At 39.4% G+C, this 14,884-nt stretch overlaps 1 protein-coding gene across 1 annotated transcript in view; it reads right to left on the reverse strand.

The window, feature by feature from the left end:
• The window catches only part of snrka (SNF related kinase a), a 39,286-nt gene that overhangs the window by 5,354 nt on the left and 19,048 nt on the right, over positions 1-14,884 (reverse strand). Inside the window, exons 3-5 of the mRNA XM_079469400.1 lie at positions 13,248-13,389; positions 1,688-1,900; positions 482-616 (exon numbers count right to left, since the gene is read on the reverse strand). Coding sequence (XP_079325526.1) covers positions 482-616; positions 1,688-1,900; positions 13,248-13,389 — 490 coding nt within the window. The remainder of the gene's footprint in view (positions 1-481; positions 617-1,687; positions 1,901-13,247; positions 13,390-14,884) is intronic.

Consider the following 14,884-nt stretch of genomic DNA (forward strand, 5'->3'; position numbering starts at 1 on the left):
GAATGTTTTCAACTCCTGCTGAGAGTGATCTAAAGCCGTTCTTTAAAACATTCCTCTCCGATTTTGCTTTGTATCCAAGAGGACAAAATATTGTGATTGCAAGTATTGTGACTTATAAGTAGTCGATTCCATTCCATTTCTTGAGTCGGATCCATAAGAAAGGAATCCAATCCAATCAGATTCCACTTTACGATTCCAGACCGCACGGTCACATACGTTTCACGTCATCTGTCAAGACCTGAGTCACCCGTTTTTGATCTTATTTGACTTTTATTGCGAAACTTAGAATCGGTAGGAATCCAAATCGATAAGCAGAATCAAATTCTAATCGATCAATTTGAAATGATGCCCAACCCTACTTATAAGAGAACTAGGCTGAGCTTTAAGCGTTGCATTTTGTCTTCTGGGCCTCAAGACAAGATATGACCCCCAACATGAAACACAGAAGAGAAAGAATAAGCCCCCGGTGGGACGGCAGTACCTGAAGTGGGCCTTGCTGTTACTTGGGCTGGAGGATCGAGGTTGCACCTCTTTCTCCTGCTTTTCCCTTAGGATGCGTTCAGCCAACAGAAAGTAAGTAGCAGTGATGTGGTTATACTTGTTTGTCTCCAGGGCCCTAGAGAGAAAGAGAGAGAGAGCGGGAGCAAAGAAAGTGAACAAATGAGGAGAAGATACAGACTGTCGGAGAGAAACACTAGTTCCGACAACACAATTCAACATGTCAGCTGCAAGCAGACCTCCAGACACAAGTGGCTGCTATCAGCTTTAATCAGAGATGGGAAGCATATGTCTTAATCCATTTAAGGGCTCCAGTCTCTGTACAATTTCATTAATGCTTCTACATCTGCTAAACATCTTAGAAGGACCAGTTTTACATCCCTTAAATCATAAACATCTTACAGACGTCTTCTAGATGTCTATATGACATCTGACAGCAGCCCTCTCATAGACGTATTGCAGATGAGCAAACTATGTATTGCAGACATCTTGCAGATGTAAATGCAGATGTCAAATAGACGTCTCCCGGATGGAGTGTGCTATCAGGGCCATTAAAAACAAGCCATCGGTCAGGTCCGTTGTAGACATGGTGAAACAAGTTTGGCCTGTGTACAGAGCTCAGCCCTGCTTAGTTTTCTGAAGGAAATAAGTGTTAAGCATGACTGGTGGTTTTACAACCACAAATCTGTTTCATATAGCTTCCATTTGCATTTTGCAAGACACTTGTGCACTGTATTTTAATACAATTACACGATTACAGTACACTGAGGGACCCTTTGAGGTGATCGACTTCTCTCAGTGGGGTTTCCCAGCTGCCAGCGAGTACTATCAAAGACAGAGAGCAGAGACCGATGGTTGCTTTGAAGCGTCACCCAGCATGCATCTCCCTCGACGAGTCTGTACAGCGGGAATCTTCCGCAAACTGTTAATTTCATGCTCCACTGGCAGTGGGATAAACTTTTTTAGCACTTATGAAAAATGACATGCAATCCTTTTTAGTGACAGTTTACAAAAGGCGACAGAGGTATCCTTCCAGTCAAATTCATGTTTTTGATGACAGACAGACAAGCTTTTATATACTGTATGACTTCAATTTGAAGACTCGAAATGACAGAAACAGGACTGGAGTGGGGCAAAACGAGGCCAGAAAGTGCAAATGCTTAGTCGCACATCTTCGCACAAAACTTACTCGATGATGGTTTCTCTTTCTGCGATGTCGCCCAGCACCATGCGTTGGATGATGCTGTTGTGTTCTTCCTCTGACAAGTTCTTGTGAGACACCAGTGGGGTGCTAAACTTCGTGGCTGGAGACGGATCGACACCTTGAAGCCACGCGTGCCCCTCGATCTCCTCCAGCGATGCTCGCCTCTTCGGATCCCTTTGAAGCATCCGGTTAATCAGGCTGTGAGGAACAGAAAGAAGAGACAATGAAAATAGTGTCTTGAACATGCAAGTACACCTCAAGGCGCCGGTCAGGGTTTTATAGGTGATTCTCAGTTGGAAACCCCGGGCTACTCCACTTATTGATCTGAGAAAAAGAGATTAAGTTCTCTTGTTTCATTGGCTGTATAACTCAAAGTCCTAATTCACCAAATGCTAAGCTGGGCGTCTAACCGTATAGTGCTCAATGAACTGTGATGTCACAAAGCTTGCAGTGTAGACAGCTTTGCATGGAATAATGCGAGTAATTTCATTCTGTCAGGTGCGGTTTCAGTGTTAAAAATAGCTTGCAGTGTAGACATTAGTCATGAACGGTATATAATGGTGTCCACATCGTGCCAACATTTGTCTGGTTAGCCCGATTTTGAAGTCAGATAAGATCATACCTTTCCAGTCAAAGTACATACTATCTTTCTCTATGGCAAGTTTCAAATGAAACTTTTTCTACTCAACGTTAACGCGTTAACGCATGCGATACATTTTTTCAGATAAACGCGTTAAAAATATCTATAACATCTGTTTTTTTCTGCCATCAATGTCTAGCTTTACATTATATAAATCACACTCCAATTCATATAAAGGCCTTTAAACTATTTAGGCGCAAATTGAAATGGTTAATAAAGACATCAGTTGCAGAGCCAAAGATATTAGTATGTTTCTCTTTCAGAAATGATGCTGTTAAAGAAATGTGTTGTTTCTACATTAATGTGGAGATAAAATGTGAGGTTATTAGAATGTTTATTTAAAAACAAAGATTTGGCCAATTCCATGCAGATGTCAACCTTTAATGAAAATGACGTTTTACACCATACTAATAGATGAGAATGGTTTAAATACCCATGTGAAGTCGCTCTTAAAGTTTTTAAAGCATTTTTATTTTAAAAGCATGATTGTCCTAATCAGGTAGGCGGCACTTTTAGAATAGTCACATCCATAAAGGTCCACATTCCCCATTAATGGGCACATGACAATTTAAATAACTATTTTATGATCAATAAAGTGCCGTCCCTTCTCCATTTGATGGGTATTTTTGCTTCTGGTTTATGCATTTTACTTCACAGAAATCCACAGAAGTATGTCGTCTCAAAATAACGGTGTCCTTTTTTGTCACATCGATAAAGCATGTTGATTTACCTTATTTAAAATAGAAAACACGAGTTTAGTAAAATACAAACAGATGGTGCAATATACTGGTAACTAATACATTTTCGGTCACGTCCATAATTAGAGGTAAAACTCCCGACAAGTCTTCAAACTCAACACGAAGGGTCATCTGCCCATATAAATATCTAAATTCAATAAGTGTGACTATATTGTCATGTCATATTACTAATGTTCTTGCAGTCACTTAAATAGGATATATAAGGTTAAAGATACTGTCTTCAAAGAGAAGGCAGTAGCATTGCTATTATCAGCTGAAGAGAAGCCAATGAAGCTCATACTAGCCGAGGGAAAACAACGGCTGCTGTTTGAGACCAAGTTCGAACGGGCACATCAGCATTCAGCGCACGCACGGAGCAAAATTGCAGCCCAGCCACCATGAAAGAGTCGAGGAGATTGGGCGAGTTTACAGCAGCAGTCTGAAAATCATCGCTGCGGAGATGCAGAAACGGTCAGCCATTATCTGCAAGCAAGAAATTTGTTAAGAGAATAAATAGAGACGTGAAAAGATAATGAGTCTTCATCTTGAATACGCTGCCAGACGCTTATCATCAGACAAAATATCTGCGATTTCCATTACGGTGCTAAAAATGGGATGGGGAAGAACAGTCCTCTTTTAGAACAGAACTGAAGGGATCAAAGCCACAATTTCCCGTTGTCACAATTGGATAGCAGAAGAGACTGCATGCTGTCAATGACTACGCTTCCTCTCCAAGACATCGCATACATAACCACAGTCCTTGGCCGGCCTGGAAACAACAGCCGTCATTAGAGTAACATAATAAGAGGGTAATTATCAAAAGCAATGAGGTCCAGATGTAACCTTTCAATGACAACTTACAAAGAACAGAAGAACAAACTATACCATGACATCTGAAAAAAGGATGTGTCCGTAAGACCTGACAGAGTTCGTTGAAGTACTCAAATATTTACACCGAAATGTTACGTGCTGAATAATTCCAGAATAAAGTAAACGTTAGGGTGCTCTGAAAATATCAACCAATGGTGTGAAGTTGAGGAGGACTACCTGCAAATGTACTAGCTCAAGTTCTAGCTCAAGTACTAGCAAAGTACAGCAATGATTAATCCTGAATGCAGGGATCGAGCATGAAAACACTATTTTTATCCCTTCAAACAGTTATAAAAAGCACAACTCAACGGGACAAACCATTTTATTCTTTACACACCATATTAAAAGCGCAATGCTTAAGCCAAATTGAAAAACCAGTCAAGCCAGCTGTGTGGGAAAAGTGGGGCAGTCTTAGTTAGGAAAATTATGATAATCTGCAGAATATGAAGAGAGAGAGAGACAGTGACCAAACACAACCTAGATATACCATGTTTTCTGCGTAATGCCACTAGTAACAAAACTTGCGCACTTAAGGTAACAGCGCAGAATTTATTTTCAACCCACCTTCAATTTTAACACACAATGAATATTTCATGAGCGTTGCATGATGGAGCTTTCCATTTCTGCACTTCACGGTAGAAAACGGCATCAGCTGAAGAAAGAAAAGGCTGTAGGGCTAAAACATTTATTTCTTCTCTGTGAGGATTTACGTGCTTCCTGCAACCCGGGGATGACAATTGCGCCTTATGTAGTCGCTAAGTCATCATGGCCTCTTGAAAAAGGGCATTTTATTGCTTAAATTATTCTTATCGGGTGACGACAAGCCGAGATTTCACAACAGCTTGAGGTTTGAGTGCCTTGACGTCGGAGGGCTGTGTCTCAATAGCTTGAATTTCACATGCAAATCGAATGTGTGAAAACTGAGGTAGTTGTTTAATGCGAGAGTGCGAATATTATGCAACCAGGAGGTGACTGAATTAATCTGCCTGAAATACCCTCCGTATGAAAAAGCCCTGAAGATAATAACCCGATCCATACAAAAGGGTTTAAAGCAGACATCAAAAGAGATTTGACAGGCTAGAATTTAAAAACACAAATGAATCAAAAGAATGCTAAAAATACTGAAATATAAAATAAAACGCTGTCAATGCAGCAAGAGATTAAGTTGTGAATGATTCGTCTATCGCGGCTTCATGAAGTAGAATTGAAATGTGTAGGTTTATGTCGCAACTATAAGAGTAAACAAGGTGGCATTATGACAATCTGGCACTCTTTATTCTGTTGAACACAAAAGAAAATGTCGCAGTTGTTTAGTGTCCATATACAATGAAAGTCCACGAGCTTCAGCGCTGTTTGGTAACCAACATTCTTCAAAATATCTTCTTCCGTGTTAAGCAGATGAAAGTAAGTCATACAGGTTTGGAATGACATGAAAGTGTACAAATATTCATTTTGGGGTGAACTATCCCTTTAGGTTTTGATATCATTTTAGCTTTAGTGAAACATTAATCAACTATCATGTCATATTCGGAGTCTAATTTGTTGTCTCGGTGCAGTTGCTTCGGGTGTGTTGAAGCTGAAACGTCGAGTTCATGCACCGACCGCTTCTCTTTCCACTGCCAGACTGCTGTCGGCAACCACTTCCCATGAGACTCAACACCGCTTGCGTCCCCAGCATGGCAGAGAGCCGTGATAAGACTCCAGCTCAATCCTTATAATCACTCTATCATTGCTAAACGATCCAGACCGATGATGCTAGCCTTCACTCTTTCCCAGACTATGTCGAGGTCAAGATCTGTCCAGCGGCAAGAGATCAACATTTACATTCTTTAGACATTTCAAAAGCAGATTACAGTGAATCCATGCACTACGTTTCTATCAACCAGTGTGTTACCTGGGAATCCAACCCATGACTTTGCAGTTGTAGCCACTATCAGTCTATCAGTTGGAAGCGTAGAAACCAAATATCCAGCCATTTTCAGCTTTTCTCAATTTACTATTTATAGGTGTGCTTTAGGTAAATTTATCCTTTTGGTTTCATTCTGTGAACTACTAACAATGTTTCTACCAAATGTCAAATCAAAATATTGTTTCCATTTGCATTTATTTGCAGACAATGAAGAGAAACCGGTGAAAATAACAGAAAAAAAATTATCTGTATTTTTTCAGACCTCAAATACTGCAAAGAAAACAAGTTCATATTCACTTTTAAGCAACAAAACAGTAGTATTTGTACATGTATTTAAGAATCGCATTGCCCTTGGATGACTTTATGTCCCTCCTGAGGTTACATTTTGTTGATATTCAACAGACACTGGACTGGAATGACCAAAATACAATGAGTAAATTTGGAATGGTCTCTTAATTTTTTCTGCGCTGTATATATATTGCATTGGGTTGTCAAGGATGTTATCCACCCGATCACAGAAATGGGCGCTTTGACTGTTTATTTCAAGCGTGCTTGGGGAAAGGAAGTCATAGGAAAGTCTCGAACCCTCTTCCTGAGGAGGAAAAACAGAACGTCACGCAAAATCAACACATTAAAAGGGATGTGCAATGTTGTTCCATGCATTCTGACTTCCTTACAATGTTTGACTCAAAAAACGAGTTGGACATATTCCATAGTTTTACTGTGCGACGATACACTCCCCGAAGGTTCATACCGTATTCATATCGTTTCGAACATAAAAAAACGTTACGTAACAACTTTTCTAAGTGCCTTTTTAGGCAACTCTCCAAGAAAAGCATGCAAGGCGAAAGAAATAGCTTGCCCATGCGTCAGCCAACGAGCGATAGGAAGACCCTCTAACCTTTCAGATGGGCAGCACTGTGGGCCTGCAGTTCGTTATTCTTGCAATAGTGAGAGAAGTTGAAGTGTGTTTGTTTGTTCACTGCATTTCAGTGATGGATGTTATATAAACCATTGATTTAAACGGTGGAGATCGCTTAAAACTGATAGATGAAGCGGCCCCAGCCCTTAAAGATGCCGGACATGAAGAGCACGCGGTAGAAGGAAACCGAGTCATATGTCTTTGTTTTGTTTGCAATGGGTGCGCGTAATATGCACACGTATGTTTTCAGAAATAATTGTACAGCTTTATCTGTCTTTTATGAATGTGATCAAACTTAAGACTATTTGAAGGGGATGATACTATTCTGTAAGTACTCAAGATTAACATGAGATAAGCAGATACGGTCTGAGGTACGGCCACTTTAAGACGCAGCAACATTCATACATTCAGCACACAAATGTAGGCTGAAGGTTAGCTCTAGCTTTTTCCGTAGTATAATATGCTGCAAATTCGTGGCAGAAATCATTCGGAAGCGACATCAACACCCACCACCAACTCTCGGAATAAAAGAATAGGAGGTGGAGAGTCTATATTTACACTAAACGGAGATGAACATTTCACATGGCGGATGATTGACGTGAGAACGATGGCAGATGGAAGCACAGCAACGTTGATGAGCCAACTAGCGCTTGTACAGGCATTAACCACATGGTGTGCTGCAATCAAAATCATCTGTGATTCAGCAGAACAGAGAGAGAAAGCTACCTGGCGGCGATCACAAGGCTATGGAGAGAGGCGAATCGGACAGATGGCTGTACTTTGGGCCAGAATACTAACTGAACAGCCAAATACGCAGTGGTGTTCAAACCACTGGACGTTTGCAACGCACGGGCCAAACTAAACACAGAAGCGGAGGAATTTGCAGAAGTGTCCAGCGGGGTTACAAGCAGAAAAGGGCACACCCTGATGACAGGAGATATGAGGAAATCACAACAGACAACTAAGATAAAGAAAGCAGCTTCACAGCTGAGCCATCTTTTCTTATGTTGACACAAAGGCAACGGTTCCTCTTCGTGTTTCAAAAAGAGACTGTGTGTATTCTCTTCTGATCATTTTTTTACATCATTTAATCACCCTCATGTCAATTCAAACCTGTATAAGGAACGTTGGTTACCAAACAACACTGACCTTCTTTGACTTCCATTGTAGGAACACAAAACCACAGAGACATTTCTCCAAATATCTGCAGTTGTGTTCCACTGAAGAACGAGTAAATGACAGATTTTTAATGTTATGACGATAAATAAAAGATGACAACATTTATATCGTGGGTGAACTATCCGATAAATAGTTTTTATTTTGTAAGAAGAAACCCTTTGTGTGACTACATGTAGTTTGTTACATTATACTTGGGTTGTTTACATCATATATCTTTTTGCAATAAAATACAAGTTTGTGTTTTGAAGCCATACTGCACATTTACACCACTACACTCACATTAAATGACCCAGCAAAACTGTTCACAAGCCAAGGAAAATATAGGGAAAAATCAATGTCTGCCAGTCAGATTGGTTCAAAGGATGGTAAAAAAAGGTTTAAGGCGTTTACACGATCTTGCATGTTGGCAGGTTATTAAAGGTAATAGCTGTTACATGAAAACACATCATGTAAACACATTCAGTCTGTACCTAATAGCACATTTGTGCAGCTGACTCGAGACTACGGTGAAATCACAATGAACCAGACCAAGGACGTGAAGGGAAATAAATGAAACCAGCAGGGCAAAGCAAGGGAGTAAAGAGAAAAATAAATGAGAGACAAAGAAACGACAAAATACTTAATGGATCTCTAACTTGCATTTTTACACGCTGAGGACTGCAGGACTAAATGATACCCACCATCCCCAATATGACCATATTTATTAAACTACAAGAATAAGAAAAGCGTTGCGGGAACTATGAAATGTAAAAACGGTAAATACACAACATGCAAGATGTTTTTTCATTGGAAAATTTAATATATTATAAAATCGTAATTTATCTAAGAGCACAAATTAGAAAGAACGATGTAAAAGTGAGACGCAGGGGCTGTTGTGTTATGGAGATTCAGATTGGACTCCCACCGAAAGTTCAAGCCCATGCCAAGACCAATTAACACAAAGCTCTCCAATGAGCATTTATTCAGCTTGTTGTGTTTACTTTATTAACATATGAAAGAACGAGGACTGTACGATAACCCATCTGGACAAACATGCTTCTTTAACTACAAACACTTGGTTGCACTTTATTTTCAAGTATGTGCACTTAGCCGACAATATAATGGAATGTACATGTACTTATTTGATTTGATTTGATTCAATTTATTGTCATTACACACATACAAGTACAGTGCAACGAAATGTATTATTACGGGTTCGGTTCAGGGCTGGTACCAAGCAATTGCTGCCAATACTTTTATTTCAAACTAACATTCATCAACTTAATTCTCTGTTATATTTAGGTCAACTTATCGTTTATACTAGTCCCAGATATATGTAGGTGTTCAATAACAAAACATGAAAATTAAAAAAGCAAAGCAATTTATTTCTATATTGGAGCTCTCACAAAATCAGGTTATACGATTATCTTGGCCAAAATAATTTACAATAATATTATCGCAATGTCTGTTGAAATGAAAATTAAACCAATAATCCTGTCAGTCAAATTCATCTTTAATGTGATCTATTTGTGTTTTCTTTCGTATGCAATGACTCACTTTTAAACTACAAATGTATGAAGAAAGGGAGAAAGAGAGTTTGTAGCCATTGTGACTCTTGAAGGGATAGTTCACCCAAAAACTCAAATTTGCAGTTAATTTACTTACCCCCAGGCGTTTAGCGCCACCTGCGGAAAGGGAGTACGTACGTAATTTCTGCGACAGTTGCTCAACAATCCCTTTTTCCAGGTGGCGCTAGACGCACCAGACGCGGGTATGCCATCTGCCACCAAATACTACAAGATGATGATAGCGATCGGGACGTGTGCAGAGGCTACACAGTATGGCTAATATTATAAAAAATGACGTTCATTTTTATGAAAATATTTAACGATTCGCTTCACAAGACGTCAACAGGAGAGCCGCTTTTTTGGAATTATGTGCTTTAGGAACTCTTCGACAGGTGGACCCCATAGACTCCCATTATATGACGCATGAGGGCTACGGATTTACCAAACAATCTTCTTTATGGTTCTACTCAATGAAAAATGTCATCTACATCTCGGATGGCCTGGGGTGAGTAAATAAACAGCAAATTGGAGTTTTGGTTGAACTATCTCTTTAAGGTTCTGAATTATCGCATATCGTATCGTCCGTGCTGATAAAACAATAGGCCACTGCACAAAACAGAAACATTTTATTTAGATGTAATGGTTATAATGGGAATTGTTTTGTGTTTTAATGAAAATTATAATGGTGTCTACTGGTATGTGATGAATTCTATTGGTGTGGTGTTATCTAGCAGATTAATCTCAAATAATTCCCAAAACACCCTGCAAAAGAAGTTTTATTGTAAAAAAATAGTGCTTCATAATAACAGAAACTATGAACATATCTGTGATTTCTATACGGTTTCTACTGCCATTTTGTGACTACAGGTATAAAGGAGGATATAAAAAGTACAAGGAGGAGAGATGGAAATGGAAAGGTAAAGGATAGACCTCCGGTCGCCAGAGGCGTGTTTGCACTACATATGTCGAAGCATTGCCCACTAGGCTCTCAGACAACCATTTTTTGGAAACTTGGTCTAAGAATTTTGGAAAATAAGTGACCTTCAATTATTACACATTTCAATCATGACCAACAATTTTTTCCACTAACAATAGCTGAGGAAACACCCAAACATGTCTTAGCTGTGTAGCTGCCGTGATAAACCCCATAAACACTGCAGTCTTACAGTTTAAAACACCTACTCATACAATGAAACAGGCAAAACTAGGCTGCCCATAAGTTATGCTGACGCAACTTCATTCAAATTCGTGATAGGTCACATTCTGTAACCCATTCAAAGAAAAAATACCTTTCATTCCAACACTCTGTTGGACATATCTATGAGTAATGCATCATTACGCAGATACTTACAAAAATATTTGGCACCGGTTACACAGGATTTGTCTCGAAGCTAAACAGCCTCAACCATTCGTCAAATTTCCAAGCAAGCATTGCATGATACTTTCAACAGCCTAACAATGGTGTCCTGCAGAGAACAGACGTCAAGATCCAACACATTTCCGTACCCCACAGCACAATTTCCACTTCTCCCGAAAGTCATAATGACAGGATGAAGCAGACAACACATCACAAGGTGCTTGAGGCGCTTGAATGCGTTTCTGTAAATATTGATGTTCCTGTAAATAAGCAGACACGAAAAGACCTTGTCGTTCAAGGTGTGCAAATAACGTTATCAACCCTCGATGCAAGAAAAATATTTGTTAGAGCTAGAGAGACCTTTCTGAGGACAGCTCAAAGAAACATTTCTGCAGGCAAACTAAAATAAGGGTTTTAAAAGCAGCTTGGAGCATGCCCACCAGCTGGAGGTGAGCATGTGTGCACGCTCTACGCTGTTTATTCACGGACAGACTTTCAATTTAAGCTTTAATATTAGCAGAGACGATTTTAGCTGTTGGCAGTGGTTCTGAAAGACGTTAACGCTAAACATGTGCGCTAACAAAGCAATGATGAAGAACTGGAAAACAAACACAAACTGGCTTGACGTGCAGGGACCCGAAGACAAACCACAGAGGCAGCTAGTGTAAGCTGAATGACACAGTTTGAGTAGAAGGAGGACAAAAATATGTGAATGAGAGGTGAACTCCGGCTTCTGTTGATGCCCGAAGCTTAGGAGTTACATAACCGTGTCGCTTCATAAATTACAATCAGTCTGTCTGCGGCAGTCTGCAAACCCTACAAACCACTTTAAACTCACTATAAACCAATCACAAGTTTCTGTCATTTAAAGACACAGGGTTTGACAACAATTCTAAATTATTATTAGTGTAAGCCAGCTTTTTTAAGGAACTGATATTGATTCTCCTAGCCAGCGATAGTGTCAACACTTTAAAAAAAACCTGCATCCGACCAGGGAGACAACATTATCAGTTTTTGCCGTTACTGTTACTCCTGCTTTGTTATTACATCGTGATCTAATACACATGCAGAATATAGGTGAGTTTAAACAAAGTACGTTAACGGAAGTCGTGACACTTGGCCACAGCCCTATCTACATGAATGGGGGGGAAGGATGATATTTCTAAAATCGCTGGCAAAAATCCCAATCAAACACCATATTTACGACCAATAAATAAACGTGACATAAACTGTATCATAACTTTGGTTTGCCAAGTTTAAATTGAGCTAAAAATCACCTTTTACGAGGTCGCCTCAACTACTGCTCAACAGAGAATCTCAGTCTTTACTGAATGACAATCGGCTCGTTTTACTGGAAGGCGGGACTGCCTTTGCTAGAGCGGCCATATTGAGCGTTGCATTCCTCACCACTCATTGTAAAGGCAGTGGTGCATCTTGCTGATATTAATATATTTGGTTTAAATGAGTGTATGATTTGACAAAAATGTATAGAATATGGACATTGCGCATCGAGTTATTAAAATACCCAGCTGACACAAAACAAGGCACGTCATTTCTTCGTCCTTTTTCATAATTTACTGACTTACTATCTAGCAACATAACTGCCGCGTCCCAGGCACATCATTTATTTACCAATAAATGGCAAATTCACAATGTCGTATGATCTCCTAACGTTAAAGATAACCATGAATGGTCCAGTTGCTTTTTATATTTGTACAATTTTGGCTTATTGGAAATAATTAGAAACGTTGTGACAATGTCGCAACGTCGCAATTACTAACTGACAACGTCACAGTTACAGTGTGGAAACGAAGTCAGGGATTTCACTTTTCCAGCTAGTTACAGTTTCAAAAAACAAAAGTTTAGTCATCAGATTACGTTGCAGATATATAAATGATCACGTATTATGGTTGGCTGGGTAGACACTGGATGTGGGAAATGTTAAAATAAATGTTCCTCTTACAATTATACATACATTATTGTTTATAATGCATATTTCTATAATGCGTTACATTGATACATTACATGTGACTGATGTATTGATCCAAATTCAATATTCTGTTTCCGCATTTGCAACTGACATAAACAAAACAATTAAATCATTAATTATAATTATTTGTATTGCAATCTGTCACTAAGCAAAATGTCATAATTATGACAGCACATGCACGAGACCTTTACCAATTCTCGGCCAGAAAAAATATCAAGCCTGACAAATAATCAGATTCAGAGAAGGTCATTCTAAGTCTGTGTCAGGTACATCATTACCATCCATGTCCACATTGCTGCATCTGCTTCTCTTTGTAATGAATTTACAGTGAAAAACCACAAGAAAAAATGTGGACATGCAAGATACGGAAAATGCCAGGGATGACGTGACTTACTCTTTGCATGCGTTGGAGACGTGGGCAGGTACAGTGTATTTACAGTCCATGATCATAGTGAGGGTCTCGCTGTCGTTGGCCTCTTGGAAGGGGGGCTGACCGCAAACCAGCATAAAGAGGATGACTCCCAGACTCCAGATATCTGCAGGGAAATGTTTAAGTCATTAGAGCAGTAAAAGAAAAAAACATTGCATTGTAAGGAAATATTTTTGCATATAACATTCGTTCAAAAACCAATACAAAAACTCCCTTATTTTCTATATTCTTATACATTTCTAAACAAACTCAAAGTCAAAACTTGAACCGAAGTGATCATAGTTACTAGGAGTAAAACATGATCAAGTGCAATCTCAATCTGAGGTTTTAATGATGGCACGTTTGCTTTTTCTCCACTTACTGCACGAGCATCTTTACATAGTACAAACATTTAGCCATGAATGCAATTATTAGTGAATGAGACGCACTATCATCGGCAGCCTAAGTAAAGGCAAAGTAAAAAGTGCATAACACAAATATTTGTGGTGCAACCTTAAACCGGTTTAAGATGAGCGTGAGTGAATCAACGGCAAACATACTTTCACCGATTAGATTTTACTGGCACGTATCCTTTCATTTCAATTTATTTTCAGTATTGTTTTATTTGACACAGCCTTCAGACACTAGGTTATTCTACACGGCGTTCATTTACGTTACACTGTACAATGTGGCACGGAAACAAGTTTTACTGACATTAACGTTTTCAAGCTGTACACATTTACTCATTTCCATGCAATAGCTTTAATATTGAATGGATTTTTCTATTAAGTTGCTCGGTCGCTTTGCACTCTGGTGGTGAACAGCAGAAGAGAAGAGTTTGGAAGAGCGGCCATTCCCGTTAGCAAACATTAAATCAATTTAGCCGTGTGTGTGGCAACAAGCGGAGAGAAATTTCTCTGACACAGCCAAAATTTGCTCCAAGAGCACTGGATGCCTAAACACATGGGAAGAAATTAACACCACTTATGGAATGCTTAACTAAAAAAACAAAATAGCCTTAATAACAACGTTTGCGCAAACGCCTCTGGTAAGACTGTAAACAGCTGTAATAAAGGGCCTCTGTAATTTCAGTGATGTGTATTTAATTCCTCGAAGATGGAAATCGGACGCACAGCTGTAAATGAAATGAATGGGAACGTTTAAGCAAAACTTTCATTAGGCATTCGGTCTCGGAGGATCTCGACTCGCACCAAAACGCTTCAACGTGCCCACTGCAAAAAATGCAAAAGAGGCGGGTTTTTCGCTGTAGCTGGCGAGTTCCAATCTGTTGTGAAGTGTACAGCATTACACAAGAGGCATCCAGGAAATGTGGTTATGTGTTGTGCTTGACCAGCCATCCATTGGGGCTCAATTAAAAGACTCATGAGCATTTCTGAGCAGGTTGACCTCAAGGGTCTTGAAAGTGACAACCTATAGGTTGAGTATATACTTAGGGCACAAGCAAGACTTGACAAAGAATCCAGACAATATACTCTACTGATTGAGAAGATACTTTAAATATTCTCAAATAAAGTACATGAACTCAGATGATAAGATTCCAAGAGTCTCACTTGGCAGGTCCAAAAAACTACCATCTAGAGATACATGAAGTCGGTATGCCA

The sequence above is a fragment of the Barbatula barbatula genome, assembly GCF_947034865.1.
Source record: "Barbatula barbatula genome assembly, chromosome: 12".
Lineage (NCBI taxonomy): Eukaryota > Metazoa > Chordata > Actinopteri > Cypriniformes > Nemacheilidae > Barbatula > Barbatula barbatula.